The sequence below is a fragment of the Ambystoma mexicanum genome, chromosome 3q (assembly GCF_040938575.1).
Source record: "Ambystoma mexicanum isolate Mex_15411 chromosome 3q, UKY_AmexF1_1, whole genome shotgun sequence".
NCBI classification, from domain to species: Eukaryota; Metazoa; Chordata; class Amphibia; order Caudata; family Ambystomatidae; genus Ambystoma; species Ambystoma mexicanum.
In genome coordinates this window covers 1,217,141,925-1,217,169,783 of record NC_090926.1, presented here as the reverse complement: position 1 = coordinate 1,217,169,783, position 27,859 = coordinate 1,217,141,925, and the positions used below count along the sequence as shown (strand labels likewise).

The following is a 27,859-nucleotide window of genomic DNA, read 5'->3' as shown; positions in this document are numbered from 1 at the left end:
TTATATTTTGTCCGGTTTGTTACTTATGCCATTTCGTGGCACCTGCTTTAAAACAAATTATAATTTTAACTCTTGAAACCTGCACGGCAGCAAATATTTCTATCAACTAAAGCTGGGAAGACATCTTGTCAAATGCTGAAATCACAGACTGGGACTAAACTCCGGTTTCGCTACTTAACCAAAATGTTTGATCCTGGGCAAATAACTTGTTTTTGCTTTGTCTTATTAGGCAGAATTGTGAGACTCTAGAAATGATGCTGTTTGCAGATTTTGCTGTTTAATAAAAATTCTTTCATGGTTTGATAAACTATAGCGTTCCTTAATATGTAATGATTGAGCCCACAGATTTCTTTTTGCCTACACATAAATTCTAATTTCACTTTTAGTGATGCTCTAGAGTATCAAAGATTGATGACACTCCTTATGTTACTTCCTGTGATGTCACATGTGATGTCGACAACAATCAAAAAGGTGGATCAGTGGAATAGGATGACACTGGTTAGATTAAATATAAATCACATATTTATTTGAAAAAACTCATCACATGAACAATTATTTTACTTATATAAAAATTGCCTAAAAAATCTTACATCAACTCATGCCTTCATACGTATCCACATTCAGAAATACATTCAAACATCCATCGATACAACACCCTAGTGTAATAATAACACCAAATTGTGTTGTTCAAGAATTGCTTTCTAAAAATATTCAATTAACATTTCCTATGATGACCCAGTCCATAATATCAGGTGTCATTATATAATCGGTGTACAATATCACCAGATATCCCTCCTTGAGATCACGTCGACACGTGTTTCGGTCAGAGACCTTCTTCAGGACGTCGGGCTGGGAGCACTTGTTCCGCCCGGTTCTCCACGTATCTGGACCAGTAGCGAATCCCCACGTTTTCGGCTTGCGGGACAGTGAGGCAGGGCGTCGGAAATCAATCCTCCATGGACCTCAATATGACTGTTGAGCACTAACAACGTAGCTGATGGAGACTCCTATAGTTCACAAGACCCAGGAGCACCTCTAGTCCACGTACATCTATGTCGGATGAGTCGGTCACACAAAAAATCTCCGTACCTCTAGCATACCGCGCCGCTCCCTGCAGAATAGAAAATAAATCCTATTGTCCGGTCCTCCTGCTTTCACATAGCGCCGGAATCTGAAGCAATGACAGCAAAAATGCGTCGATACATATGCACATTAAAGGAACTGCATATGTTTTGCCACAAAGGCCATCTGGAATCTGTTGTTTGTGCTGTGTATGTTATAAATTGGCTATGACTCTAATGTAACCCTAAAAGTGGATAATGTGGGGAAAAAAGGTGCAAATGATGCAGTATGGTCTGTGCGCACCATAATTTGCGTCTGATGTGCCCCTGCGTCTAAAGTGTCCTAAGAAACCATTTTGTAAAGTTCCCCACCCTGGGCCAGACTGCAGAAGGAGTTTGGGCAAAACAGCAATCTGACTGAATCAGAGCAGAACAGGCACAAGGACTGAGTTCTAAGGTATGAGGGGTGGGCATAAAGACAGGCAGTGCCAGGTTTGGGTGTAAAGAATGTGGGAAGCTTTAAGCGCATAGATGGAATCTTGCGGCAGCAGTGTACGCGCTGTACATATAGGTCCTCTGAAGCATGTCAAAGGTACTCCTTGAGGTGCGGTTTAAAACTAACTTTATTTGTATATAAGACCCGGTGCCCTGCCTGCATCCACCGCCTCTCATCCACTCCTTCACTCGTTCACCTGCCCACGTTCCAAATGAACCCCAGACTCTTTTCCAGTATAAACACTCACAGCACGCAGATGCAGGCCAATGAATATATAATGACATCATAATGCCTGTCATAGACATAGAGAATACCACACTATCCCCCCTTTGAACATAGTTGAACATAACATAAAAAAACGAAAGAAAAGAAATAAATTAATACTTATTTTACATACCTATTCAGAATGCAAAATATAAAACACAGATATGCATAAACATTGAAATCTATGGATCCATAACATAGTCCTTGGTCCACACTGGACACTTCCTAACTCTTGTACCTTGATCAATCATTCTACTATCAACACCACCAGTCACAACCATTCGGTGCACATCATCACCCCTAACATCATTTCCCCATTGCCCATTCACCTCCACAGAATTCTTGTGCAGGTTATCATCAATTAACACAAATGCTCTCCTGCTATCTTTCCTTTTTATTCATTCATTTACACTTCCGCTGTCCTTCCAATTCCACTTACTGATTCTATCCATGTTCCAGACTGACCCACCTCTGACCCTGACTGCCCTCCTGACCACTTCTATCACCTTCAGAGGATCAGAGTATTTAGATTCACCTTTCCTTACAGCACGCCCCCTTTTGATCCTTACAAAATCACCAGGAATAATTCCCAAACTGTTCTCCTTAAACTGTTCATTTTTATCAGCTCTACTACTTTTCCTGTAATTTACCCAAACAGGATTAAGCAAAGTGTTAGGTACTCTCCCCCTCATCATTTCAAATGGAGATTTACCTGTGTCCCTCCTGACAGAAACTCTGCTACTCCACACTTTTTCTTTGAGAGTCTCCTCCATGGACATGTTATTCCTTACCGTGTATTCAATAGTCTCCACCAAAACTCTATTACATCTTTCTACTAGGCCATTAGTTTGAGGGTGATAATACGTTGAAAATCTCCAATCAATCCCTAGGTGTTCAGCAAACTTCTTAATTTATTTACTCCTAAATGGTACTCCATTATCACTTATGATAAATTTAGGGTATCCTTCACTCCTAAAAATGTGTAGCAAAAATCTTATTATCTCATTTGTGTCACCTTTGCTAACTTAACTTCCATCCAACCAGAGTAGTAATCAACCAAAACAATCAGGAACTTATTTTCCTGCATTATGTTTCCATAAGGTCCTACAATGTCAATTCCTATTCTCTCCCATTTCACTCTAACCTTAGGCATATTGATGGGTTCTAATTTAAATCTTTTACAACTTTTATCGCAGTTCTGGCATGGCCAACAATCTCCTACAAACCTTTCAACCGTTAAATCCATACCAGGCCACCAATATTTAGCTCTTACATTGTTCTTGGTTCCTGTAATCCCTGGGTGTCCTTGATGAGCCTTTTCAAGTAGACCCATTCGTAATATCTGTGGAGGAATTAACTTGTCTCCTCTCAGTAATAAATCATCTTCCACAGAAAGTTCATCTCTGGTTTCCCAGAATTTTATGCATTCATTATCCAACAATTTTTTATCAGGCCATCCTGACTTTGTAAAATCTATGACTTTGAGTAAAACTTGATCCTTAGAGAGTTCATTCAACCACACTTCCTTCGATGTTACTTCAACTACACTCGCCACTTCTTCAATATCTTCCATAGCATTAGCGTTGTGATCAACTAACAGAACATACTTCACTACAAAGTTGTGATCTTGAATTCTAAGGCTCAATCTGGCTAACCTGGGAGTAGCTCTACACATACCACGAACTGTAAGCACTTCCAACAGTGGCTTGTGATCAGTCTGTACCACACATATATTTCCCCACAAGTATTTCTTGAAGTAATTTATGGCCCAAACACAAGCTAACATTTCTCTTTCAATAACTATCAGAGATTGCTCTAGATGCTTGCTTTATGAGCTTTTCTTGACCATCCTCTGTGATTTGTGATAACACTGCTCCCAATCAACTCCCACTCGCATCTACCGTAAGCCTAGTCAATCTTCCAAACACAAAACCCCCCAATTCTACAGCTCCACAAATCCCTTCTTTGATACTCTCAACAGCAACCTTGAATTCATCATCCCAAATGAATTTCACATCCTTTTTTAATAGTTTCCTCAACGGTTCAGTGACACTGGCAAAGTTCTCTACAACCTTATTATAATAGTCAAATAATCCAAGGAACGATCTAAGTTCATCTTTTGTAGTAGGATCAGGAGAATCCTTGATTGCCTTCAAGGCCTCCACTTTAGGTTTGTACCCTTTTCCATTCACAATGTGTCCTAAATACTCCACTTCTTTTACCTTGAAATTACACTTGCTTCGCTCTATTTTCAAACCACTAGCTTCCAATTTAGACAATACCTCAATTAACCTTTTGTCATGTTCTTCAACACCTCTGCCATACACAATTATATCATCTTGATATACTAGAACTCCATCTAAACCGCTTAGCACTTGCGTCATGACCCTTTGGAAAACTGCTGCTGCGGAAGCTAATCCAAAAGGCTACGTTTGTAGCGATACAGGCCAAACGGCGTCACAAAAGCAGTAATGTCCCTGCAATCTTCTGTGTGAGATATTTTATGGTATTCACTTGACAAATTTAAGGTGGTAAAAATGTCAGCTCCTTCAATACAATTCAACATTTCTGAAATTATCGGTAACGGAAATATGTTTTTGCCTCGATGCCTTATGGGCTGCAAGCGCGCTTGATAAATGCAAATAAAAATAAACAATAATGTTCTTCTTAACGTCTCTCAAATCCACACATATCCTTGGCTTCCCATTCTTCTTTATTGCTACAATGATGGGGTTTACCCACTGTGATGATTCTATTTTTTTCAATCACATTCTCCATTTCAAGTCTCTGTAGCTCTTCTTCTACTTTATTGACTAAAGCAAAAGGTATTGGTCTGGCTTTAGTGTGAGTCACAGGTATTGCTCCTCGTTTTAGTCTTATTCTGTGGGAAACATTTTTTATTAGACCCAATTTCGTTGAAAAACATTGTCTGGATTCACCTCCGTTTTCTCCATTTGCTCAAGGCTGCTATTCACTATCATTACTTGTTCTTCTTCACACGGATCTAATCTTATTCGCAGCGCGGCTTGATCCCTCCAACCTATTATGTTCAGTCCTTTCTCTGCTACATAAACTTTAATTTGCGCTTGTCGATCTTTGAATTGGATGATGCTGTAAAACCAACCTTTGATCTGTATCTTTGAGCCTTCAAATCCACCTGGATTCCTTATATCCGGTGCCTTCAAACTGCGTCTGAGGCTTTCTGCAACACATTTCTGCCATGTCTTTCTTGTGATAATAGTGTAAGGAGAACAGCTATCCACTTTGACAACTAATTTCCAGTTGTCTAAAATAACCTCACACCTTGGACATTTAAATTCTCCTCTAGGCGGTTCATGAATCACAAAAACTCTTTCTTCATCAGATTCATCCTCCTCTTGCATTGCAGACACCCTTTTCTTGCGTCTACAGGTAACTGCAAAAGGTCCCTTCATGCCACAATTTCCACATTTTTGTCCAATAGCTGGGCAATTTCTGGAGTTTGCATAATGGCCCAATCTGCCACAAATGAAACATCTATCTCCTTCTTCCGTTTGTGGAAGATGACTCTTTGAATCATTCTTAGTCCATGGCTTCTTATAATTTCCTCTTAAATCTTTGTGTTCTGCTGCCCTAGTTCTGTTATATCTACTCGTGGTATCTTCAAATAGCTCCTTTGTGCGTATTGTATTTACCAAGCCTTGCTATTCCGCATCTTGCGTACTCTTGTTATTGGATTGTAACATATCCTGGGTTGCTTCCTGCTTTTTACATTTCACTTCCTTTGAGCATAACTGGCTGTGTTCAATTCTCTTCGTGATCGCAATTGTTCCTGGCAATGATGGATTTCCTACCATCCACAAACGTTCTTGTACTAACGAATCTCTCGTATGAATAATTATTTGATCCCTAATAAGTTCATCTAACGTAATACCATATCCAAAATGGCATGTGCGGGCTAACTGCCTTAAAGCCGACACATATTCTTCTATACTTTCCTGTTCTTTCTGTACTCTTGTGTAGAAATGGTATCTATTAATTGCCACAAATGTCGAAAAAATGTTACAGAAAAATAAATATTTGAATGTATTATTTTTTAATGTACATGTTTTTTTGGTTTCGCGGGTAAAAAAAAGGGTTAAAAAAAATAAAAAAGGGGGGGGGTTGGGAGGGAACCCCCCCATTTCAGACATAAAATAACAAAAAAAAGACATTCGAAATTTTTTTTTTCGACATTTTGGCATTCGAAATAATGTAATTCGAAATAATCACTACAAACCCGCAAGAACGCCTCCAAAGCTGAAGATTACTCATGAGATGTAAGCCTGATCAATACGAACGGTGCGGGGTGTTCGTGGTATGGGCTGTTCGTATTCAGCTTTCACTCCGTTTGTCAGCAACCGCTGGTCAACCTTCCTCCGAAGCGACGGCTCTCTGCTGTGTCACTGTATACCTTTGCTTCTAATCAGCACAGACGAAAATGTAATCCGTCGGGAGCGCAGCTCTCTTCAAAGCCAAAATGCACCTTCTCACGTTGTCAGCACAGACAGACTTTGTCATGTTCTTCAACACCTCTGCCATACACAATTATATCATCTTGATATACTAGAACTCCATCTAAACCGCTTAGCACTTGCGTCATGACCCTTTGGAAAACTGCTGCTGCGGAAGCTAATCCAAAAGGCTACGTTTGTAGCGATACAGGCCAAACGGCATCACAAAAGCAGTAATGTCCCTGCAATCTTCTGTGTGAGATATTTTATGGTATTCACTTGACAAATTTAAGGTGGTAAAAATGTCAGCTCCTTCAATACAATTCAACATTTCTGAAATTATCGGTAACGGAAATATGTTTTTGCCTCGATGCCTTATGGGCTGCAAGCGCGCTTGATAAATGCAAATAAAAATAAACAATAATGTTCTTCTTAACGTCTCTCAAATCCACACATATCCTTGGCTTCCCATTCTTCTTTATTGCTACAATGATGGGGTTTACCCACTGTGATGATTCTATTTTTTTCAATCACATTCTCCATTTCAAGTCTCTGTAGCTCTTCTTCTACTTTATTGACTAAAGCAAAAGGTATTGGTCTGGCTTTAGTGTGAGTCACAGGTATTGCTCCTCGTTTTAGTCTTATTCTGTGGGAAACATTTTTTATTAGACCCAATTTCGTTGAAAAACATTGTCTGGATTCACCTCCGTTTTCTCCATTTGCTCAAGGCTGCTATTCACTATCATTACTTGTTCTTCTTCACACGGATCTAATCTTATTCGCAGCGCGGCTTGATCCCTCCAACCTATTATGTTCAGTCCTTTCTCTGCTACATAAACTTTAATTTGCGCTTGTCGATCTTTGAATTGGATGATGCTGTAAAACCAACCTTTGATCTGTATCTTTGAGCCTTCAAATCCACCTGGATTCCTTATATCCGGTGCCTTCAAACTGCGTCTGAGGCTTTCTGCAACACATTTCTGCCATGTCTTTCTTGTGATAATAGTGTAAGGAGAACAGCTATCCACTTTGACAACTAATTTCCAGTTGTCTAAAATAACCTCACACCTTGGACATTTAAATTCTCCTCTAGGTGGTTCATGAATCACAAAAACTCTTTCTTCATCAGATTCATCCTCCTCTTGCATTGCAGACACCCTTTTCTTGCGTCTACAGGTAACTGCAAAAGGTCCCTTCATGCCACAATTTCCACATTTTTGTCCAATAGCTGGGCAATTTCTGGAGTTTGCATAATGGCCCAATCTGCCACAACTGAAACATCTATCTCCTTCTTCCGTTTGTGGAAGATGACTCTTTGAATCATTCTTAGTCCATGGCTTCTTATAATTTCCTCTTAAATCTTTGTGTTCTGCTGCCCTAGTTCTGTTATATCTACTCGTGGTATCTTCAAATAGCTCCTTTGTGCGTATTGTATTTACCAAGCCTTGCTATTCTGCATCTTGCGTACTCTTGTTATTGGATTGTAACATATCCTGGGTTGCTTCCTGCTTTTTACATTTCACTTCCTTTGAGCATAACTGGCTGTGTTCAATTCTCTTCGTGATCGCAATTGTTCCTGGCAATGATGGATTTCCTACCATCCACAAACGTTCTTGTACTAACGAATCTCTCGTATGAATAATTATTTGATCCCTAATAAGTTCATCTAACGTAATACCATATCCAAAATGGCATGTGCGGGCTAACTGCCTTAAAGCCGACACATATTCTTCTATACTTTCCTGTTCTTTCTGTACTCTTGTGTAGAAATGGTATCTATTAATTGCCACAAATGTTGAAAAAATGTTACAGAAAAATAAATATTTGAATGTATTATTTTTTAATGTACATGTTTCTTTGGTTTCGCGGGTAAAAAAAAAGGGTTAAAAAAAATAAAAAAGGGGGGGGTTGGGAGGGAACCCCCCCATTTCAGACATAAAATAACAAAAAAAAGACATTCGAAATTTTTTTTTTCGACATTTTGGCATTCGAAATAATGTAATTCGAAATAATCACTACAAACCCGCAAGAACGCCTCCAAAGCTGAAGATTACTCATGAGATGTAAGCCTGATCAATACGAACGGTGCGGGGTGTTCGTGGTATGGGCTGTTCGTATTCAGCTTTCACTCCGTTTGTCAGCAACCGCTGGTCAACCTTCCTCCGAAGCGACGGCTCTCTGCTGTGTCACTGTATACCTTTGCTTCTAATCAGCACAGACGAAAATGTAATCCGTCGGGAGCGCAGCTCTCTTCAAAGCCAAAATGCACCTTCTCACGTTGTCAGCACAGACAGACTTCAAATGCTGTCCGGAGCATCAGCTCTTAACAGTGCTATGGGTTCCCTGCACCACCGGGTCATCCTCGTTGCCATTTGAAGTATGTCAAAGGTATTCCTTGAGGTGCGGTTTAAAACAAACTTTATTTGTATATAAGACCTGATGCCCTGCCTGCATCCACCGCCTCTCATCCACTACTTCACCCGCCCATGTTCCAAACGAACCCCAGACTCATTTCCAATATAAACACTCAAAGCACGCAGATGCAGGCCAATGCATATATAATGACTTGGCATCATAATGCCTGTCATAGACATACAGAATACCATATCCTCATAACAGGCTTAACGGTGCAGTAAACAAGTGGCAGTAATTCTGTTACCATCACTTTTTCCACAACGCCAAATTATAATTTTTGGTGGATTTATAGTCGGCGATAGTACCGTGCGGTAAATCTGCCGATTTTCTGAGGAAAAGAGGTAGATTCACCTCCAACTTGTTCCTGGAGGTAAAGCCTCCACTCAACCTCCCAAAAGCGGCGGATTTACCACACGCTTATTCAGCCGCAGGTAAATCTGGCAAAAATCTGCATGGAGTCCTATCGACGCCAAAAATGGGGAAATACCAGTGCTTGTTATCCAGTGGTAACTTCACAGGACCAAGTGGCGGTAACAGCAATCGAGTTGCAGTATTTCAATAAATTTACTGCCGGAATACTGTCAAAATCTTAATGAGGCCCTGACAGGGTGGGACTGGGCCATACAATTGTCTCAGGCACCAATGAAAAAGTGGCCCACAGTTGCAAATGGCAATTTATTCCTTTTGTGACAAACTGTTTGAATAGTAGCCAAGAGGGAGTTTTTTTGATAACGTGATGCAAATTGTATTGGAGATTTCATTATTTTAGGCAGAAGAAAGTAAAAAATTGCAATAATTTTTACTAGAATATCAGGAGTCTACCGCCTAAATCGGGAGGGTTGGCATATGCACTTTGACTCATAAAACTGGCCCACACCAGTATTCTGTGTTTTTGATTCGGACTTGGGCCTATTGCCCTATAGGCCAGTCATGATTTCCAAAGCGTACCGCGCGATATATATATGTGTACAAACTGGATATTTACATCAATCTGGGGGAAAAATGCAGAAAACAAACACAACAAATAAAACCCAGCCCAGTGAAAAGGCCCAAGCCCTACTTCTGATAAACGAAGGAATTCCCCTCAGTGTCACTGGGGCAGCCTCTGGCCGCGGACCGACAAAGAGAACCGTGCAGCGAAGGAATGGCACTGGGAAATGCCCACTCCCAGAGGCGACTAAAATAAACTTCTCTTGGGCCACTCACTCGCTCCCCCCCTCCCCCCCAGCCTGGATGGTCTCGGGGCCTAACGGGCACAGAGAGGGGCGCGGCGCGAGGAAATCCTGCGCGGGGCGGGGCGGGGGGAGGGGCGCGCAGAGAGTGAGAAAGAAGGCGGGCAACAGGCGCCCTGACTGAGAGAGTCATACGCACACACGCACCCGCGCTCGCTGCGCCGCCGCCGCACTTCCCGCTCACACCTCAGATAGGACGGGCGCCAACGGGCCAGTGCCAGCCGACGCCGGCCCAGGAGCCGCCGTAGCACGAGGCTCTCCGTAGAACAGCGTGACTCCCGCGCGGCTACATCAACAAGATATCGATTATTGAGCGGCTGGGATGGCTCGGACTTGGCTCTCGTTCCTTCTGCTTGTGCTCGCAGCGACAGGAGCAGGTAAGCCAAGCGTCTCCGCGATTCTTCTCATAGAAATCAACTTCGAGCTCCAGCCGGGGCGCAGGAGGGGCCGCGGAATATTCAAACTATAACTATTTATAGCGGCCTAGTGAGGGGCAGCTGCAGGCCCGGCAGGGATTCTGATAACCACCAAAGGCCTGCCTTAGGCGCAAGTGTTATCGGCCCCCCATTCCTCTAGCCGGGTGTGAGGCAGATGTTGGAGGGAGGGGGGGGTAGAGATCGAGGAGAGAGGGAGAGGAAGGAGAGGGGAGAAAAGTGAGAGACAGGGGGAGAGTGGCAGAAAGCAGGGTGTAGGGCAGATGGTGGAGAGGGAGGGAGATGGAGGAGAGAGGGAGATGCAGGAGAGAGGACAAAAGTGAGAGACAGGGTGGGAGTGGTAGAAAGCAGAGGAAACATGAGGCAGGCAGACCAGTGCCCCAAACTGTGCACTCTCACCTATGAGATTAAAGTAGACAAACTATATCAACATCTCCAGGTGACAATTCATTCAGGAAAGCCCTGCAGTTAATGGGATTGGCTATATATTCTAAGGAATGTTATCAACTGTTTTAACTGGGCCAAACATTGAGAGACGTTCGAGGCCTTCATAACTCTCCATGTATTTGATGGAGATAGCGAGAGGGCCTTAATAAGCATTACGTTGAACTTTCTGGCAAAAGTCGATTTTTTTGCGTGCTCTGAAGAAAGTCCATACATTTCGCCAATTTAGATTTGATGAAGGTCTGTTCAGATGTCCAGGAGGCAAAATGATAGGAGAGGGAAGCCAATTCAAACTCTCAGAGTAAATTTCTGATCTCATACAGTGCAAAGAAAACAGTGTTTCACACCATTAGAAGTTGGTTTAAGAAAGCTAAAATACGTAACGTGGTTGGGGGAATATCCATCCTTTAGTTTGAAAAAAATAGAAATATATTGACAGTTTGCCAATTTCAATTTAAATCAGAAACTTGAGCTGTGATTGGTGGATGCCAGGGTCAACATTTTGAATGCAGCTTCCATCCTGGATTAGCAAATTCCAATCCGAGCTTGTACACTTTGCACAGTAACATTATTGTCGGAGAGACATGCCCGAGCGTTGTGACTATTTGGCACTGCAGGTAGGGTCACCTTTGCCAGGGCGTGCAACAAGATCCTGAAAAAGTCAGTGTTTCTGTAGCTGTACCAGAGCCTTGATGAGTTTACATCCTGTGGTTCACTGGAAGAGGCGAGAACGCCCTTATGAACATCAAGACTTGTGGCTCTTCAAAGTGATGCAATTTGTTCTGCGAAGGGCACGACGAGATCAGACCAGAGGCCCAGATTGTCAGGCTAGGTGTGGGCCGTGGTGGGTGGCTGCTCCCAGTTCTGGAGACCACGCAAGTACGTGTTTGTTCCTGTGAGGCCAACTAGTAACCATGATCTTGAATCCATCCAGCACAGATCACAGTCACAGATCACAGTCAGCCCCTTCATCCAGTAGTGCATGTGCCTTCATCAGCCTGCCACCTGGTGTCGCAGGATTTCTACCAGTTCACCGGCTTATGTCAGGATTGCATGAGCACCCTCGAAGTACACGTGTGGAACAGTAGCAGAGATCCCACAGGACGTGTGCTTGATTGATGAGGGGGTGGGTTAATTCAGACATATTGGTGTCCACCTTATTTTTCTTATTGTGTCGTTAGTTTATTAAGCTTTAACACATTAGAAAAACACAATATTCAACAATACGATTAAATGAATACTTCATAAAACATAAGTCTTAAACATCCAATTTCTTCCAATGCTTTTCCAAAATTCGCTGACGGCTAGACTTAATTTACTAATGACGCATGAAATTTTAGCCATCCGCAGCCCGGCAATGGATAACAGCTGCTGCTTATGCAAGAACACGGACAAAGTGGAAACCTTGAAACATTTGACGCTGCAAGGCCCGATGACCAAACAAAGCAGAGTCACATATCTTCAACCTCGACTCCAAGGGGTAACAACGTTAGAGGAAGAGGCTTTGTGGAACAGGCTAATCTCAGGAGAGACAACACGTTGGTCCCTGACAATGGTGAAGCTAATAGAAGCAGCCTTTAGATTGATAAACCAGCTAGGCTCAGCAAGAGTCACTGAAAACTGGCGACTAAATCCAAGAGTCAAAGAGGGAGGCATCTGCATCGCTTAAAAAACAACCAAGAAAAGAGACTGAGGAAAGGACTCTGGACTCAGAAGCACACGTTTTTCGCTTCGGGATTCTCTAAATTGAGAAAAACCCTTGTAAAAATAAAAAATGTATTTTTAATTAAAATTCAAGTATAAAAAAATAATTAAAAAAAACATTCGCTGACGCAAAAGCAAAACTATAGACATTTTCCCCTAACGCAACCTGAGTGTCCATCTTATACTGCAAACTGTCAGAGCCCCGCTGCTCAGGGCAGTGCAGCCATCTTTTGACTTTCCTGGGGGGTGCCGGACAACAGATTTTAGGGAAGTTACATTAAAAGTATAGGAACATTTAGCATGGATGGTTTTCCGGGGGGGGGTGTCCATTCCCCAGGGAACCCACATACTCAGTGCTCCGGGGAACTACTGAGCTGCTAGTACTGAGCGTAATCTGCATGGAGAACACTAAGTATACTGAGCCTCAGCGCTGAGAGTACTGAGCGTTCTGAGTGTGCTAGGGTGTATACTTGCAAGTATTCATAGGCATATGCCAGTCTAACTACTTACTAAGCAGGGACCCATTCTTCTAGACACGTTCACCTTCTTTACTGGGCTGTATCTTCTTACTTCAACACTGGATTGTTTTGTAACATCCATTTGTTCCACATTTTCTTTGGCTTGTTTAATTGTGAACGAGGGTACGCACTGACCATTGTGTGACTTTTATATTCCCTGTAGTATACACATGGGACTGTCTGGCAGCTCCCTGGCACTGTTTTACATTCTATGCAGGTGGGCACGTCGGGAGCCGTAGCTACTTTTATATTCCCTGTAGTTGTACATATGAACTGCTCAAGTACTCAGTCTCTGTTTTCCATTCCTTGTAGGTGTACACATAGACCGCTCTTGCTGCTCTCTGGCACTGTTTTACATTCTATGTAGATGTACACATAGAGAGCTGTAGCTGCTCCTGTTTATATTCCCTGTAGTTGTAGACACAGATAGTTCTATCTGCTCTCAGGAGCTGTTTTACATTCCCCGTAGGTGTACACTTGCACAGCTCTAGCTGCTCAAAGGCACTGTTTTACATTCTATGTAGGTGTACACATAGAGAGCTATATCTGCTCTTAGGTGCTGTTTTACTTCCCCTGTAGGAATACCTCCGGTACGGCCAACTATCGCCCGATCTCCATTGCTCCTTTCCCAGGCAAACGCCTGGAAAAGCTGGCCATCTCCCAGCTTAACCTTCACACTGAATCTGTTGGTTGTCTCCATGACCATCAGTCTGGCTTCAGAGCGGCCAGATGCACGGAAACTTCTCCTGAACATCCGCGAAGACCTTCTTTCAAACCTTGAGTCTAACCCTACTTCTGTCTTCATTCTCTACTTTCTTTCCTATGCTTTCGATATGGTCAACCATGCCAAACGGCTCTGTAATCAACTGGGTATCACTCATCAAGCCCTGGCCTGGTTGACCGCCTTTTTCACTGAGGACCCTCCCAGGTCCAACTGGGATCCTTCCTCTCCTCTAGCTCTCTACCTGTGATGTTCCCCAGGGGTCTAATCTTTCTCCCTGTCTTTTCAACCAACATCTGGCACCTCTTGCACACTGCATAGCCGCCCTCTGTTTCAACTTCCAGTGCTATGCTGATGACACTCAGCTCTCCTTCAGGCTCCCCTCAGCCACCTCTACTCCTTCTCTCATTCCTCACTGTCTTTCTGCAATTCAGGAGTGGTGTGTCGCCAATGATCTCTGCCTTAATGCCAGTAAGACAGAGATCCTGCTCGTCGGAACAACAGTTGCCTCCTTTCCTCTCACTCTCTGGCCGCCCACCGTGGGCCCTCTTCCTTCTCCTACCTGTGAGGCTAAGAACCTCAGGGTCATCTTCGACTCCACTCTCCTTCTCTCCTCACATCTCCAACGTCTCTAAGAAGTCAACTACCAGCTGCATCTCCTCAGAGGTATTCATGCCTTCCTCCCTTTCCTCCAGCCCTGAAATCCCTTCACTGGCTCCCAGTGGCAGCAAGCATCAACTTCAAGACCCTATACATTGTCCACAAGTCTTTCTGGCCTGAGACCACACTACCTCTCTCTTCCTAAATATCTGCTTTCCCGAGCTCTGCTCTTCCACCTCCAACTCTCTGCGGGTCAGTCGGTTTTCCAAGCAAAGAGTTGGGGACAGATCTCTTGCTTCGACTGGGGCCTCCCTCTGGAACAGCCTCCTTGCCTGTCTGAAACTTGAGCAGAACCATCACTGGTTCTGAAAGCAACTCAAGACCCTTCTCTTTGCTTCTACCTTCTCTCTTCCTCTCCCTTGCTGATCACCTGCCCGTTCCATGCACTGGTCACCATTTGAATTCCGCCCCAGGTCCCTGCCTGTCCAGCTGCAATCCTGCACTGCCTCTTGGCTCCCCTGCACTTGTGGTCTGTATCTGTAACTCTACAGTCCCCTCTATTGCACTTATTTGCCACCCTGTGGCTGCACTTATGAGTACCTGCACTTGCCCATGCGTTGGCTGCACTCTTGTTCTTTTCTCCTTTGTCCCGTACTTCTCCCCTCCCCTTGCGCGATCTTAATGACACAAGGCCTAGTAAGATCATTGTTTTGTCCTCCCCTTTGTTTGCCCCCCCTTGTCTTGTCGCGCCTAGAAACACTTGTGTAAAGGAGCGTTATAAATGCCATATCATATCATACACACAAACTGCTATAGATGCTCTCTGGTACTGTTTTACGTTCCTTGAAGGTGTTCTCATGGTCCAATCTAGTTGCTCTATGCGCTGTTTTACATCCGCCGTATGTATAAAGACGGACTGCAATACCATACCTGTGGGTGTACACTTGGAGCGCTCTAGTTACTCTGTGGCACTGTTTTACATTCCCTGCCAGTGTACACATGTACCACTGTAGCTGCTGTCTGGCACTGTTTTACATTCCATGCAGTTGTACATGTGGTCTGCAATAGCTGCTCTCTGGCACTGCTGTACATTCTATGTAGGTGTACAGATAGAGAGCTCTAGATGCTCGTGGGCGCTGTTTTACTTTCCCTGTAGGTGTACACACAAACTGCAATAGATGCTCCCAGCACTGTTTTACATTCCCTGCAGATGTAAACATGGACCGCTCCAGTTGCTCTCTGCACTGTTTTACACTGTTTTACATTCCCTGCCAGTGTATGCATAGACTGCTGTGCTCCTGTCTGGCACTGTTTTACACTCCCTGAAGGTGTACACGTGGACTGCAATAGCTGCTCTCTGTCACTGTTGTACATTCTATGTAGGTGTACAGATAGAGAGCTCTAGCTGCCGTTTGCCACTGTTTTACATTCCCTGTAGTGTACACATTGAGCGCCCTAGCTGCTGTTTGGCACTTTTGTACACATGGCGAGCTGTATCTGCTCTCAGCCACTGTTTTATATCCCCAGTAAGTGTACACATGAAACCACTCTAGTTGCTCTCTGCACTGTTTAACATGGACTGCAATACATTCCCTCTGGGTGTACACATGGAGCGCTCTATATACTGTCTGGCACTGTTGTAAATTCCCTCTAGTTGTACACATGGACCGCTCTATCTGCTGTCTGGCACTGTTGTACATTCCCTCTAAGTGTACACATGGACCGCTTTAGCTGCTGTCTGGCACTGTTGTGGACCGCTCTAGCTGCTGTCTGGCACTGTTGTACATTCCCTCTAGGTGTACACATGGACCGCTCTAGCTGCTGTCTGGAACTGTTGTACATTCCCTCTAGCTGTACACATGGACCGCTCTAGCTGCTGTCTGGCACTGTTGTACATTCCCTCTAGGTGTACACATGGACCGCTCTAGCTGCTGTCTGCAACTGTTGTACATTCCCTCTAGCTGTACACATGGACCGCTCTAGCTGCTGTCTGGCACTGTTGTACATTCCCTCTAGGTGTACACATGGACCGCTCTAGCTGCTGTCTGGCACTGTTGTACATTCCCTCTAGGTGTACACATGGACCGCTCTAGCTGCTGTGTGGCACTGTTGTACATTTCCTCTAGGTGTACACATGGACCGCTCTAGCTGCTGTGTGGCACTGTTGTACATTTCCTCTAGGTGTACACATGGACTGCTCTAGCTGCTGGCTGGCACTGTTGTACATTCCCTCTAGGTGTAATACATTCTATGTAGGTGTATACGTGGAGAGCTCTAGTTACCTCTAGTCGCTGTTTTACTTTCCCTGTTGGTATAAACGTGGACCATTTTAGCTGCTCCCAGGGGATGTTGTAATTCTCTGCAGACCTCCGGGGGTCTGTTTTTATATTTCTTACAGGCCTACATAGGGACCTGCATAGTTGAAAGCCAATGACTTAATAGAGGACAGCTTTACATTACTTGGCTTACAAGCAGAGAACTAATGATGGCATTTCTTGGGTTTGCCAGGAGAGAGCTCGTGATTCGATAAGAGAGTGTTTACAGGCAGTGGGCTTAGAAAGGGAGCGCTCATGATTGGATGAGAGACTGTTTACGGTCAGTGGGTTTAGCTGTGGAGAGCTCATATTTCCATACGAGATTGTTTGCAGCGTGGACTTAGAAGGGGAGAGCTCATAATTCCATGGGAGACAGTTTACAGTCAGTGGGCCTAGAATGGGAAGAGGTAACGATTCCCTAAACAGACTGTTTACAGTCAGTGGGCATAGTAGGGGAGAGCGCATGATTGGATAAGAGACTGTATGCAGTCCGTGGGCTTAGAAGGGAAGAGCTCATAATTCCATGGGAGACTGTTTACCGTCAGTGGGACTAGAAGAGAAGAGCTAACGATTCCCTAAGAGACTGTTTACAGTCAGTGGGTTTAGGAGGGGAGAGCACATGAATGGATAAGAGACTGTATGCAGTCCGTGGACTTAGCAGAGGAGGGCTCATAATTGTGCAGTGAACTGTTTCGCATGTCTCTGGGCTTACAGTGCTGGGGAGGGATGTATATTCCCCTGACTTATAGGGGGAAACCCATGGTTATATAGGGGACTGCTGTACTTTCCCTGGACTTAAAGGGTAGAGCTCATTCATTTATTGGGGAGTGCTGTGTCTCAGGCTTACAAGACGGGAGTGCATGGCCGTAAAGGGGACTGCTCTACATACGTTGGGCTTAGAAGGGGAGAGCTTATGTTTGCATAGGGGACTGTTATTATTGAGCCTGGTCTTAAAGGTGGGAGCTCATGATTGTATAGGGGACTGCTCTGCATTAACCAGACTTAGAAGTTAATGCTTGTATAGGGGACTTTTTTGTTTTACATTTCCTATGCTTAACCATGCTTAACCAGGGAGAGTTCATTCTTACAGACTGCTTTAAATTTCCTGGTATTTCAAGAAGAAGGCTCTGCTTTTTGTGGGTATTTATACCCAGAATCGGGGCACATAGGCTAAAGCTGTGGAGCACCCAGATCTTACTGCTTTTTGATTCCCAAATCAAACTCGGAGAAATGTAATAATATTGACGCTCTACAATAATCGTTAACAAACGTTTTGCTGCCAGCGATGGCAATCAAGACTGTTCATCAACCACAGACTTGTTTGGCCATGTTTATGTCTCCACAGTGTATTGATTTTGGCGTACTTTGAGAATAATTTAGCTGCATGGATGCTAACACCAAAGACGTTCAATGATGCAGCGAGAAACGTTAAAATCAGTATAAACTTTCATATGCAAGTTTAAATATTAAGTGGTTTTAAAAGGTATCTCAAAATGTAGTTTTTTAAAATTCAATTCAAAACACGATTGCAGGATACTGTGTTAAATGGACATGCACCCTTTCAAATAAAACAAATTTATATTACTGCCGCATATTTTTGGTTGCTGGTTTCCAAACGCCCACCTATAAATTCCAAAAGAATATATTAGCTCAGAGAAGTATTTTTCAGAGCAGCAACAATAGAGCTCCCTCTAATGGCGCTGTGCAACATTGCCACCCTTTGTAACAAATGAACACTATAGAAGAGATACGCAGCTACTCGCCCAATACACCTTGGGGTCATTAACAGTTGTGTGAATTTTTTGTGTGAAATACCATCTCCGACTGCTATTCTGAAAATCTGCCCAATTCAGAGTTTACCACTGGCGTAGGAGGTATTTCTGTTCAGGTACTTATTTAAAACATTTTAACAGAGATTTCCTCCTAAAATTGATAATATACAGTAGTGGTACATTGCACTCACTACTGGACATTTATTTTTTATGAACAAAAGAGTCCATTCAAACCCTTTTTTTGCATTGCATGGTTAAGGTGGTGAGAGGAAGGCATCAGAAATGCCGACTTTTTCACCCTATTACCATCACCCTTTGTAAAAAAGAAACCTCTTTCACTGCTGAAGGGAAGTACCTACATTCCCTTACGTGCAGTAAAAAATAAAAGAAGAAACATTAGGGCCAGCTTGGAATTGTTCACATCCACCCTCTGCCTAAAATACCACCGGCAGTATTCCCAAGGAATACCACCAGCGGTATGAGTCCAATCCCTGTATTAGGCCAACGGTAAAATCATCTGTATTTGCCAAATACTACCGATTCCTCCGTTAACGCCCAGCTGTGAATGACGCACTGGTCTTTTTTGTGGGGTTACCAGTCTGTTATCAATGAGAACTTCTCACCGGCATTCCTCTTACCTGGAGCTCTGATTGTAATACATCACGTGGTGTCATTTTACAGTAGAACAGGAGAGACATTCATTGTGTATAAAGGTTGTGACGCTGAGATGTGGCCTATTGAATCTTGGCTGTAGAAACTGGAGGCATCTAGGACCTTATTCTTCAGTCCACAGTTTACTACCCTGTGTGATCCTGGGCTTTAAGTGATCTTCAGCACACAAGAAATCAACATTTACCCACATTTTATCGTTCCTAGTCATAGGCATATGGACGACTTTTAGTTGCCAGCACTGTCAGTCTGTTGAGTTTGATGGCTATTTAATCTCAAGCGCCCATAGGAGATACAGCTCACAGTGAGCGCTACATGAAGTGACTTGCTGCAACTTGCGCCTTTCATGCATTTCCACTAGGAGATAATTGTCTCTGCACTAAATAGTTCTGCCAAAGTCCCCAAAGTGCGGCTGACCATGAACATCCTTGGGCGGTATTCAAGCTCATCTGGTCTCGCTAAGCTTCTTGGAGTCCTCGTAGCAGATTTACTCACTGGCTCTCTGCATTGTGTATGCAGAAAGAAGAGTGCAACATTTCATGGGACGCTACCAAGCAGGTTATTCGCGCCAGCAGGCCGTTCAGCAATGATAACACAGAATGGCATGCACAACATACAAAGGTTGTGTTTAATTCACACCACGAGACCAATCAAAAATGTTTAAAACATTACGGCCTAATTCACAAAAGTGTTTTATAATGGCAAAACCTCATTGGGAAATGCTCTGTGAAGCAGAGCCTTAATCGGTTGACCTATATGGGGTGCATAATTGAAACAGTTTAGGGATCGATTCATGGAACAAACGTGCGCCGAAAATCCCGGCGCAAGGAGGCGCAAGCATGAGTAATCAAGCGCACGCGTGCGATACAAGGAAGGCGCTGCGCTAGTTTCCCGCTGGTCGTGCGCCAAATGCATGTCGCACACGGGCACACACGTAATCAAACGGCGTGCGCCACGCACACAGCAAAAGCACACATAGCGCGGCGCACACAACAAAAGTGGGCGGAAGAGTGGGCGTAACACCCGGAATGGGGAACAACGCGTGAAAAAGAAGGCGTAACTGGGGAAGTACTGCAGGGAACTACACGGAACGCCCACACGCACGCAAACAACCCGTATTCATGGATTCGAATACGGGAAACCCGCGCACGGCAAAAGACGCGGACAGGCGTCAACGCGTCCGCCACACGAGGGCAGGCGGAAGCATCCCCGTGCACAGTATAAAAGTGCGCGCAAACAACAAACACGTATATACAGCTACGATGAATGCCACATTTGTCGCAGCACTGATCGTGGGACACTGCAGGAGGAGGAGAATAGCCAGGGCATGCATTTTCTCACCACGGACAAGCCTTTTTGGGATGCCTGACGACCAGGTCTACGACAGGTATAGGTTTCCACCCCACATCATCCTAGACCTGGTCAGGGAGTGGGAAGATGACCTTACGTACCCCACCCTTTGCTCCCAAGCATTGAGCCCCTTGGAGAAGGTGCTCAATGTCCTGCATTTTTTGGCCACTGGGTCATTTCAGCGGACCACTGCCATAGTGGGGGGTGGTCTCACAGGCCACGCAGTCACGCTGCCTACACCAGGTCTTGGCAATCATGACAGCGCGCCCTCAGTCCGCAGGCACATATACATGCCCAGAACACCCGCAGAAAGGCAGGCCGTGGTCCTGGATTTTTACAGGGTGGCACACTTCCCCAAAGTGCTCGGTGCCATAGATTGCACCCATGTGGCCCTACGTCCACCTAGAGCCACTGAGCACATCTACCGAAACCGCAAGCACTGGCACTCCATCAACGTACAGGTGGTATGAGATGTAAAGGGAATCATCACCTCTGTCTATGCAAACTACCCTGGCTCCACCCATGACAGTTTCATATACAGAATGTCCGCCCTGAGCCCGGCCCTGGAAGCTGGGCAGCATGGTGACACATGGCTCCTAGGTGAGTACAAATGCCTGTGCACATGCATGCAAGTCACACACAGACAAATACCCAAACCCATATAATATCAACTATTATCACCTCCCCAGGGGACAGTGCCTACCCTCTGAGCAACCACATGATGACGCCAATCCGGAACCCCACCACACCACCCCAGGTAAGATACAACGCGGCCCATATTGCAACCAGGGCCATAGTGGAGCGCACATTCGGAGTGCTCAAGTCACGCTTCCGCTCCCTTGACCGCTCTGGCGGGCAGCTACTCTATGCACCCCCAGTACTGTGCAGGATCATTGTGGCAGCATGTGTCCTGCACAATGTTGCAACACGGCAGGGCGTACCGGTGGACATGGTGGTGCCCCCACAACAGGCGCTGCCCATGGGAGGGGATAGGGCACGTGGCGAGGAAGACCGGACCCAGCTTGTGGCCACATTTTTCACCTAAACTCCCACCCCTGCGGAGTGCACACAGGCCTGGCACATACCAGGTGACAATCGATGATGACAAAGAGACAGTCAACTGTCACAACCTTACCACCATGAGATTGTTGCCATGGAAGTGCCACATTGTGTGCATCCCTAGCTACTGAAACACAAGCTATCCTGTGTGACCAAAAGGCACACATATGATATATGATATGATATGATATGGCATTTGTAACGTGCCTATACACAAGTGTTGCAAGGCGCAACGAGGCAGGGTGGGGGGAACAAGGGAAGACAGACAACGATCCTACTAGGCCAGGTGTCATTTAGATTGCGCAAGTGCAGGGGTAGGTGGAAGGGAAAAGTGCAAGGGGAAGGGGAGGGGGGAGTGCAGTACAGGGTAAGTAGAATAAAAAATAAATAAATATGCCAGCTGGTGGCAAGTGCAAAGGTAAGTGCAGACAAGTGCTGGGAAGGGGGCGCTGTAGGGATACATAGACAGTCCCGCAGTGCAGGGGTTGCCAGGGAGGCAGTGCAAGAGGAGAGTGGCTGGGCCAGGGACCGAGGTCGGTGAGAGTGGCCCAGTTGCAGATTCAGTGCAGTTTCAGTGAAGAAATTAGCAAGGGAGAGGGAGAGAGAAAGCAGAAGCAAAGAGGAAGGTGTTGAGGTGCTTCCTGAAGTGGAGATGGTTCTCCTCAAGTTACAGGGAGGCAGGAAGGCCGTTCCAGAGGGAGGCCCCTGCTGCGGAGAGAGATCTACCCCCAGCTTGTTGCTTCGAGAAGCGGCTGACCCTGACATGCAAGGTGTGAATCACACACACCTGCAAAACAGGCCATGACCATCACTGTTATGTCACTCAAACCCTCCCAAACCACAACATGACGTGGCAAGCAATAGCCATACACCAACACAGTACCAATAAGGTACACATTGCAATGTGAAAAATGTAAATTGGCATCAGACAATGATGCCTGACATGGAATCAGATGAAATGACTCACCAACAACCTCCCACCCAAAATAAGTCATTCCCAAATGCATCACAAAAGTAGTAGCCACAACATAACAAAGAATGCCTGTCTACATGCACATTGTGCATTGCAAAATCAACACTGCAGCTTCTGTGTGCTGTGTCCAACTCCTGCAACACACTGCTCAGCGCACAGAACAGTGAACAGCCATTGTGTGTGATGCACACCCTGAGCATCACATCTAAGCGACAAACCACATCAAAAAGCAAAATAGGCATGCACAGGATCCATAGTTGGTAACAGAACATGTGCTGCTGGGACACAGTGGGCAGCAGAAGGCAAACAGAGTGTACATGTGGATATCGAAGGGTGGTTGTACATGTAGTGCATCATAGTGCGAGTGTGCGGGTCAGCAAGGACATGCACTCAACATATGCATGTGCAATCAATTGACCATCAGTGTCCTCTACACATCACATGTGAACATTCACCATGTGTACACCCCAGCATGTCAAACCACAACTATCCCCTCACACCTGAAAGATAAATACAACACATGAACATGCATTGATCAGCAGAACACATCATGCACATAGGATACCACAATTTCAATGTCAGGGTTCCCATCACACTGCAGGGCAAGGCAATTATCAACAACAAAACACCCCCCCTCCCTCACAAATGACCATGACCCACTGAACAACTGCACCTGGGTCATGGAGCCTTCAACCCTCAATTTCACCTGGCCCCAGGATCACCATTCCCCTTCGTCACCATCACCCACCTTGTGTGTCAAAAGTTGCCTGCACCCTCAGAGTCCACCTTCATTTGCAAAGACACAAAATCCAACCAGAACAGCCTCCAGTAGATCACTTGAAGTAGCAGTACCTCACAAAGTCCAAGTACTACCACAATGATGTAACAACCAAGGTAGCACAGTAAAACAATGTCACAACAGGATGTGAACCATGTGTGGTACCTAACAAAGAATGATGCACCACGAACGGATGTGTACTGTCACAGCTCCCGTGTACAGGCACAGGAGTGGCACGAAACAACCAACCCCACCGTGGCCTGGGTGCCTGCAAGGTCAAACTCACACAGGCCTCTGAGACCTTGGTGGGGAAGGAGGGTCAGGGATATGCAGTTGGGACAGCCGTTGGCATACTGGATAACTGGAATGAGGGGCAGGAGAGGGGAGTAAGAATGACACGTGAAAGTAGGGAATGCACTAAAATGGAGCACTTGCATTAACACATACACAATCATAACAAACTTGTACATCATTGTCAGGGCCTTCCGGAGTCCAGGCGCAGGAGTGGCACAAACCAACCACCCCCTCTAGGGTTTTGGCGCCTGCAAGCTTGGGGCTTACACAGGCATCCGCAACCCCAGCGGGGAAAGAGGGTTAGGGAACGTTGGTTGGATAGGTATGGGAAGCAGGAACACCGGGTAGAGGGTACAGGGTTTAGAATTGGATAGGACTCGGGGTGATTATGAAAAAAAAAATACCAAATTGAAATACATATTCATCCATGCAACAGTGCACCCCCCAGCAAGCCTATGTAGAGCAGTTTGAAAGAAAAACAACAAGACACTCAGCTCTGGTTTTGAGTGCTGGCCTCCTGCCTGCGCACTCTCAGGTCCGGTTACAGGAGCACTTCAATGCTGCAAAGAGAGCCACAGTTAATAATCTGTGTGTGCCCATAACACACAAACACACCACCAAATATGCCCCATAGCAACAAACTACTCTACAAACAGACAATCTGGTGTGGATGCTTCGTACCCATACGTAACATTCCCCCTGTGATGGTTCATACACAGTCAATGCAGTAAGTCAGGCGCCGGTGGGTGCGTGGCAAATGGAACACCAATGTGTCACGATTCACACAACATGCAATGTTCCCTGGGTAAGCAGACAGACTCATATAGCAGGTATGACTTCAGAAAAAGTTGTGTCCCACCATGACCGTAAAAAAAATAGGCAGTGCATGTTTCAAAATGTACATGGAAATGGAATGCACTGCACCCGAGTCTGTCCCTTGTATGTCCCTGTGAGCTGCTCCTTTCCATGTCTCGGAAGGCAGCATGGGTGATACAAGTGCCTCAATGGCCCATGGTGGACCAGAGGGTATGTGCCACTGCCCCTGCAGGTGCCCCAGACAACCTTACAATCAACAAGCCATCAGTCCACCAACACATCTGAGCTGTATTGTGTGCTTCAACACTAATATTCGTCCAAGCTCACCCTCAGTGCTGCTACTAAGCCTGCATGTGCAACTGGCCTGGTGGAAGCTTTGCTGTGTTGTGGCCCCCCTGTGCTGCTCACCTTGCCTGGAGTTCCTTGGAACACGTCAGCAGTTCTAGGATGTATGTCTGCAATCCCTGTGCCTCTGCTTGCGCACACATGTGCATGTGGGCACCAATAAACGTGTCCAGAATCCAGACGTCCAATGGGCCATGTCTGCTGGCAAAGGTGGTCTGGAGAAAGGGCATGAAACACATGATTAATGCTTTAGAGTCATCTGTGTGTGTCTCTTCAGGCATCTCATTACAGGACCATGTCAGACACGTACATCAGAAATCACACCATCAGTCCGTCTTTCACATCCAAAGTGTGGAACACACTATCTACGGCATGAATTGCAACAAGCACGTGTACAGTAAAGATAAGAAACATACTACACAATGCATAGCAATGAATGTACACATTAATCATGAAATACCCCATCTTGAAAAAGTAGAACAGTGGTCAATAACACCGCAATCATCCCCACTAGGGGTGTTAACACAACTTTACACAGCACCAGACATGCCACAGATATGACCGTCCAAAGCCCTTGTGTAATAGGCTGTTACACCGAACCATCCTTGCGAGCCCATGGATAAGGGAGGCAGGAGTGGCATATGTGAGTCAAGGACCCCAAGCAGCAAACACATACACAAGACAAGTCTGAAGGGCCCAGCTGGAACAGACAGTGGATGCTTTCAAAAGCCACAAAGCACCGCACTGTCACATGAAAGCACAATAGACAAGCAATTTTAAACTATATTAACTAATTACACTAACTATGAAAAACCTACATTACTTAATTAAACTAACTATCAAACAGAAACTTAACTAACTAAACGAAAAGAAAAATCAAAAATGGCACAAACGACCCGGGGGGGGAGGGGAGGCACCCAGGAGAGGGGAGGTACAGGGTGCTGCTCAACACCCACATGCGATGATGCTGAGCCAAAAAAAAAACCTCCATGGGCTCAACTCCTGCACAGCCCGACCTATGTGGGAGATAGATGGTCGTCCGAGTCTGGCTTATCCTGGAAAGGAGGACGTGGCACAGTAGCCTGGCCACGCCTAGCCGCAGCTTGCCCCTCGACGGCAGCAAGTCTGCCGGACGGGTGAGCCTGGTTCTGTGTGGCGATGTGACGTATGTCTGCATGCAGAACCTCACGTGATACACGTGCTTCCTCTTGCAAGGTAGCATGTGTAACACAGAGTTCCTCCTGCAAGGCCTGGCTGGACAACCGCTGCACCTCCCGGCAAGCCTGTAGCTCAGCCGAGATGGTACGCTTAAGCTGTGCAAACCTCTCCTCTGCCCGCTGCCTCTGGGACATCAGAAGGACACCCAGAGTGGATTTGAGGGAATCATACTCCTCCATCAGGGCATCCATGTGCGCCTCTGCGTGAGCAGCAATTGCTTGACGCAGAGACGACATTTCAGTCTGGCGTGCCCTGTCTGAGGCCGCCATGCCCAGCCTGAGCGAGCGGGCCGTGGACTGTGCCGCCTGCTGCTGGAGAAGCACCTGCCTAGCAGGGGGGAACACAGATCGGGCCACACGCTCCATGCTCTCAGCGATGTTCTCCATTGCTGCCCCCTGCCGTTCTGAATTGGCAGTCATGTCTTGCTCCCACTCAGTATACTGCGGTTGCGCGCGGTGACCGCGTTGCTGGGCTTGACCCCTGCGGGACCCAAGGACCGGGTGTCCTCGCTGTGTTGGCACCGCCCGCGGCTGCACGACTACATGCCCCCGCCGACGTGATGTCCCAGGCACATCAGTGACTGGTGTGGAGGGTGACCCTGCGTCCCGATCCACCACGGGCGGAGGAACCAAGACTGTCTGACCCCTCAGTGCAGGTGTCGCAGACAGAGGAGTGTCCACATCAGAATCACTCACCCCTGACACATGGACTTGATGCTCATCCAACTCGACATGGACGTCAGAGTCGTCATCAGGGATGGACTCATAGGCAGCCAGAGACAAGATGGACTGTAGCACTTGGGGGTTTTCGTGGCCTACCACCCCACGACCCCCACTTGTGCCGGGTTGATGTAGTGGTAACAACCCTGTGTCTGGCATGACAACACCATCCTCCACCTCCATTGCGTCATCACCTGAAAAATAGAGAGAAAAAAGGTCACTACACATGTCAGAAGCACACAACACACACACACACCGACAACCAACACATCAGGCAGACATGTGACACACAAAATAGAACCTGGTATGCATGCTGGGTCAACTTTGAATTGCTTCTGTGATCAGACCTGTTGAAAGGTGGCAGTTTGCATTGAAGTGGGTCTATGCAGTGCAGCAAATGTGTATGTCACTCACTACCTACATGTTCAAGGACTCCATGGTGTGTGTCAGGAAATGTGAAGGAAGTGCAAGGTCAAATTCAGGCATCACGTGCACTGTGCATTCAATGGGTAGCATATCTACAAGCAAAGCACCCCTCCACCCAAGTACAAAAGCAGGGATGCCTAGCATGGTATCAAAAGGCTGACCATAGACCAGTGTATTGACAGGCATCAACAGCATAATGTGATTCAAGTGACAACACTGCAAATGATGATGGGACAGTGAGCAGGACACATGATGAAAACTCTGGAGGCCGCCCACGTGTGAAGAAGACACTACAACAGTCGGACAGAGTCATTGGCCATTAAACAGGCTGAGGCCTGTGATGTGACCCACAGAGATTGTTAGACCCTAAACATGTGTGCAACGCAGAACTGAGCCACAGTTGACATGGGAAGGCTGATGAGATGCCATGCAATATATGTCACCCAGGACTTGTATTACAGTGATCATCCAGTCAAGGACACATAGGGGCATGCGTGCAATGCACATGGAGCATGAATGGGCACTCATGTCCCTGCGGGGCATCTGACCTATGCACAGTACACGTGAGATACCCTGCATCAAGTACTAAGGCTGTACCACACAGCATATGTCTGGCAGATTGTACGCTGGAAGTTAGCATGTACACAGGACGCATGAACAGGAAAGTACACAATGGCAAGATTGAAGCAGACCAGTGCAAAGGTGGAACTGGGGTGCAGAGTGGCGGAGGAGGGGCAAGGGAGCATGCCTACATGGAGTACCCG

General features: G+C 45.9%; 1 protein-coding gene across 1 annotated transcript in view; it reads left to right on the top strand.

The window, feature by feature from the left end:
• Positions 1-10,021: 10,021 nt before the first annotated feature.
• The window catches only part of LOC138447769 (intercellular adhesion molecule 1-like), a 447,430-nt gene continuing 429,592 nt past the window's right edge, over positions 10,022-27,859 (top strand). Inside the window, exon 1 of the mRNA XM_069604102.1 lies at positions 10,022-10,317. Within this exon, the coding sequence (XP_069460203.1) occupies positions 10,263-10,317 (55 nt within the window). The 5' untranslated portion in view covers positions 10,022-10,262. The remainder of the gene's footprint in view (positions 10,318-27,859) is intronic.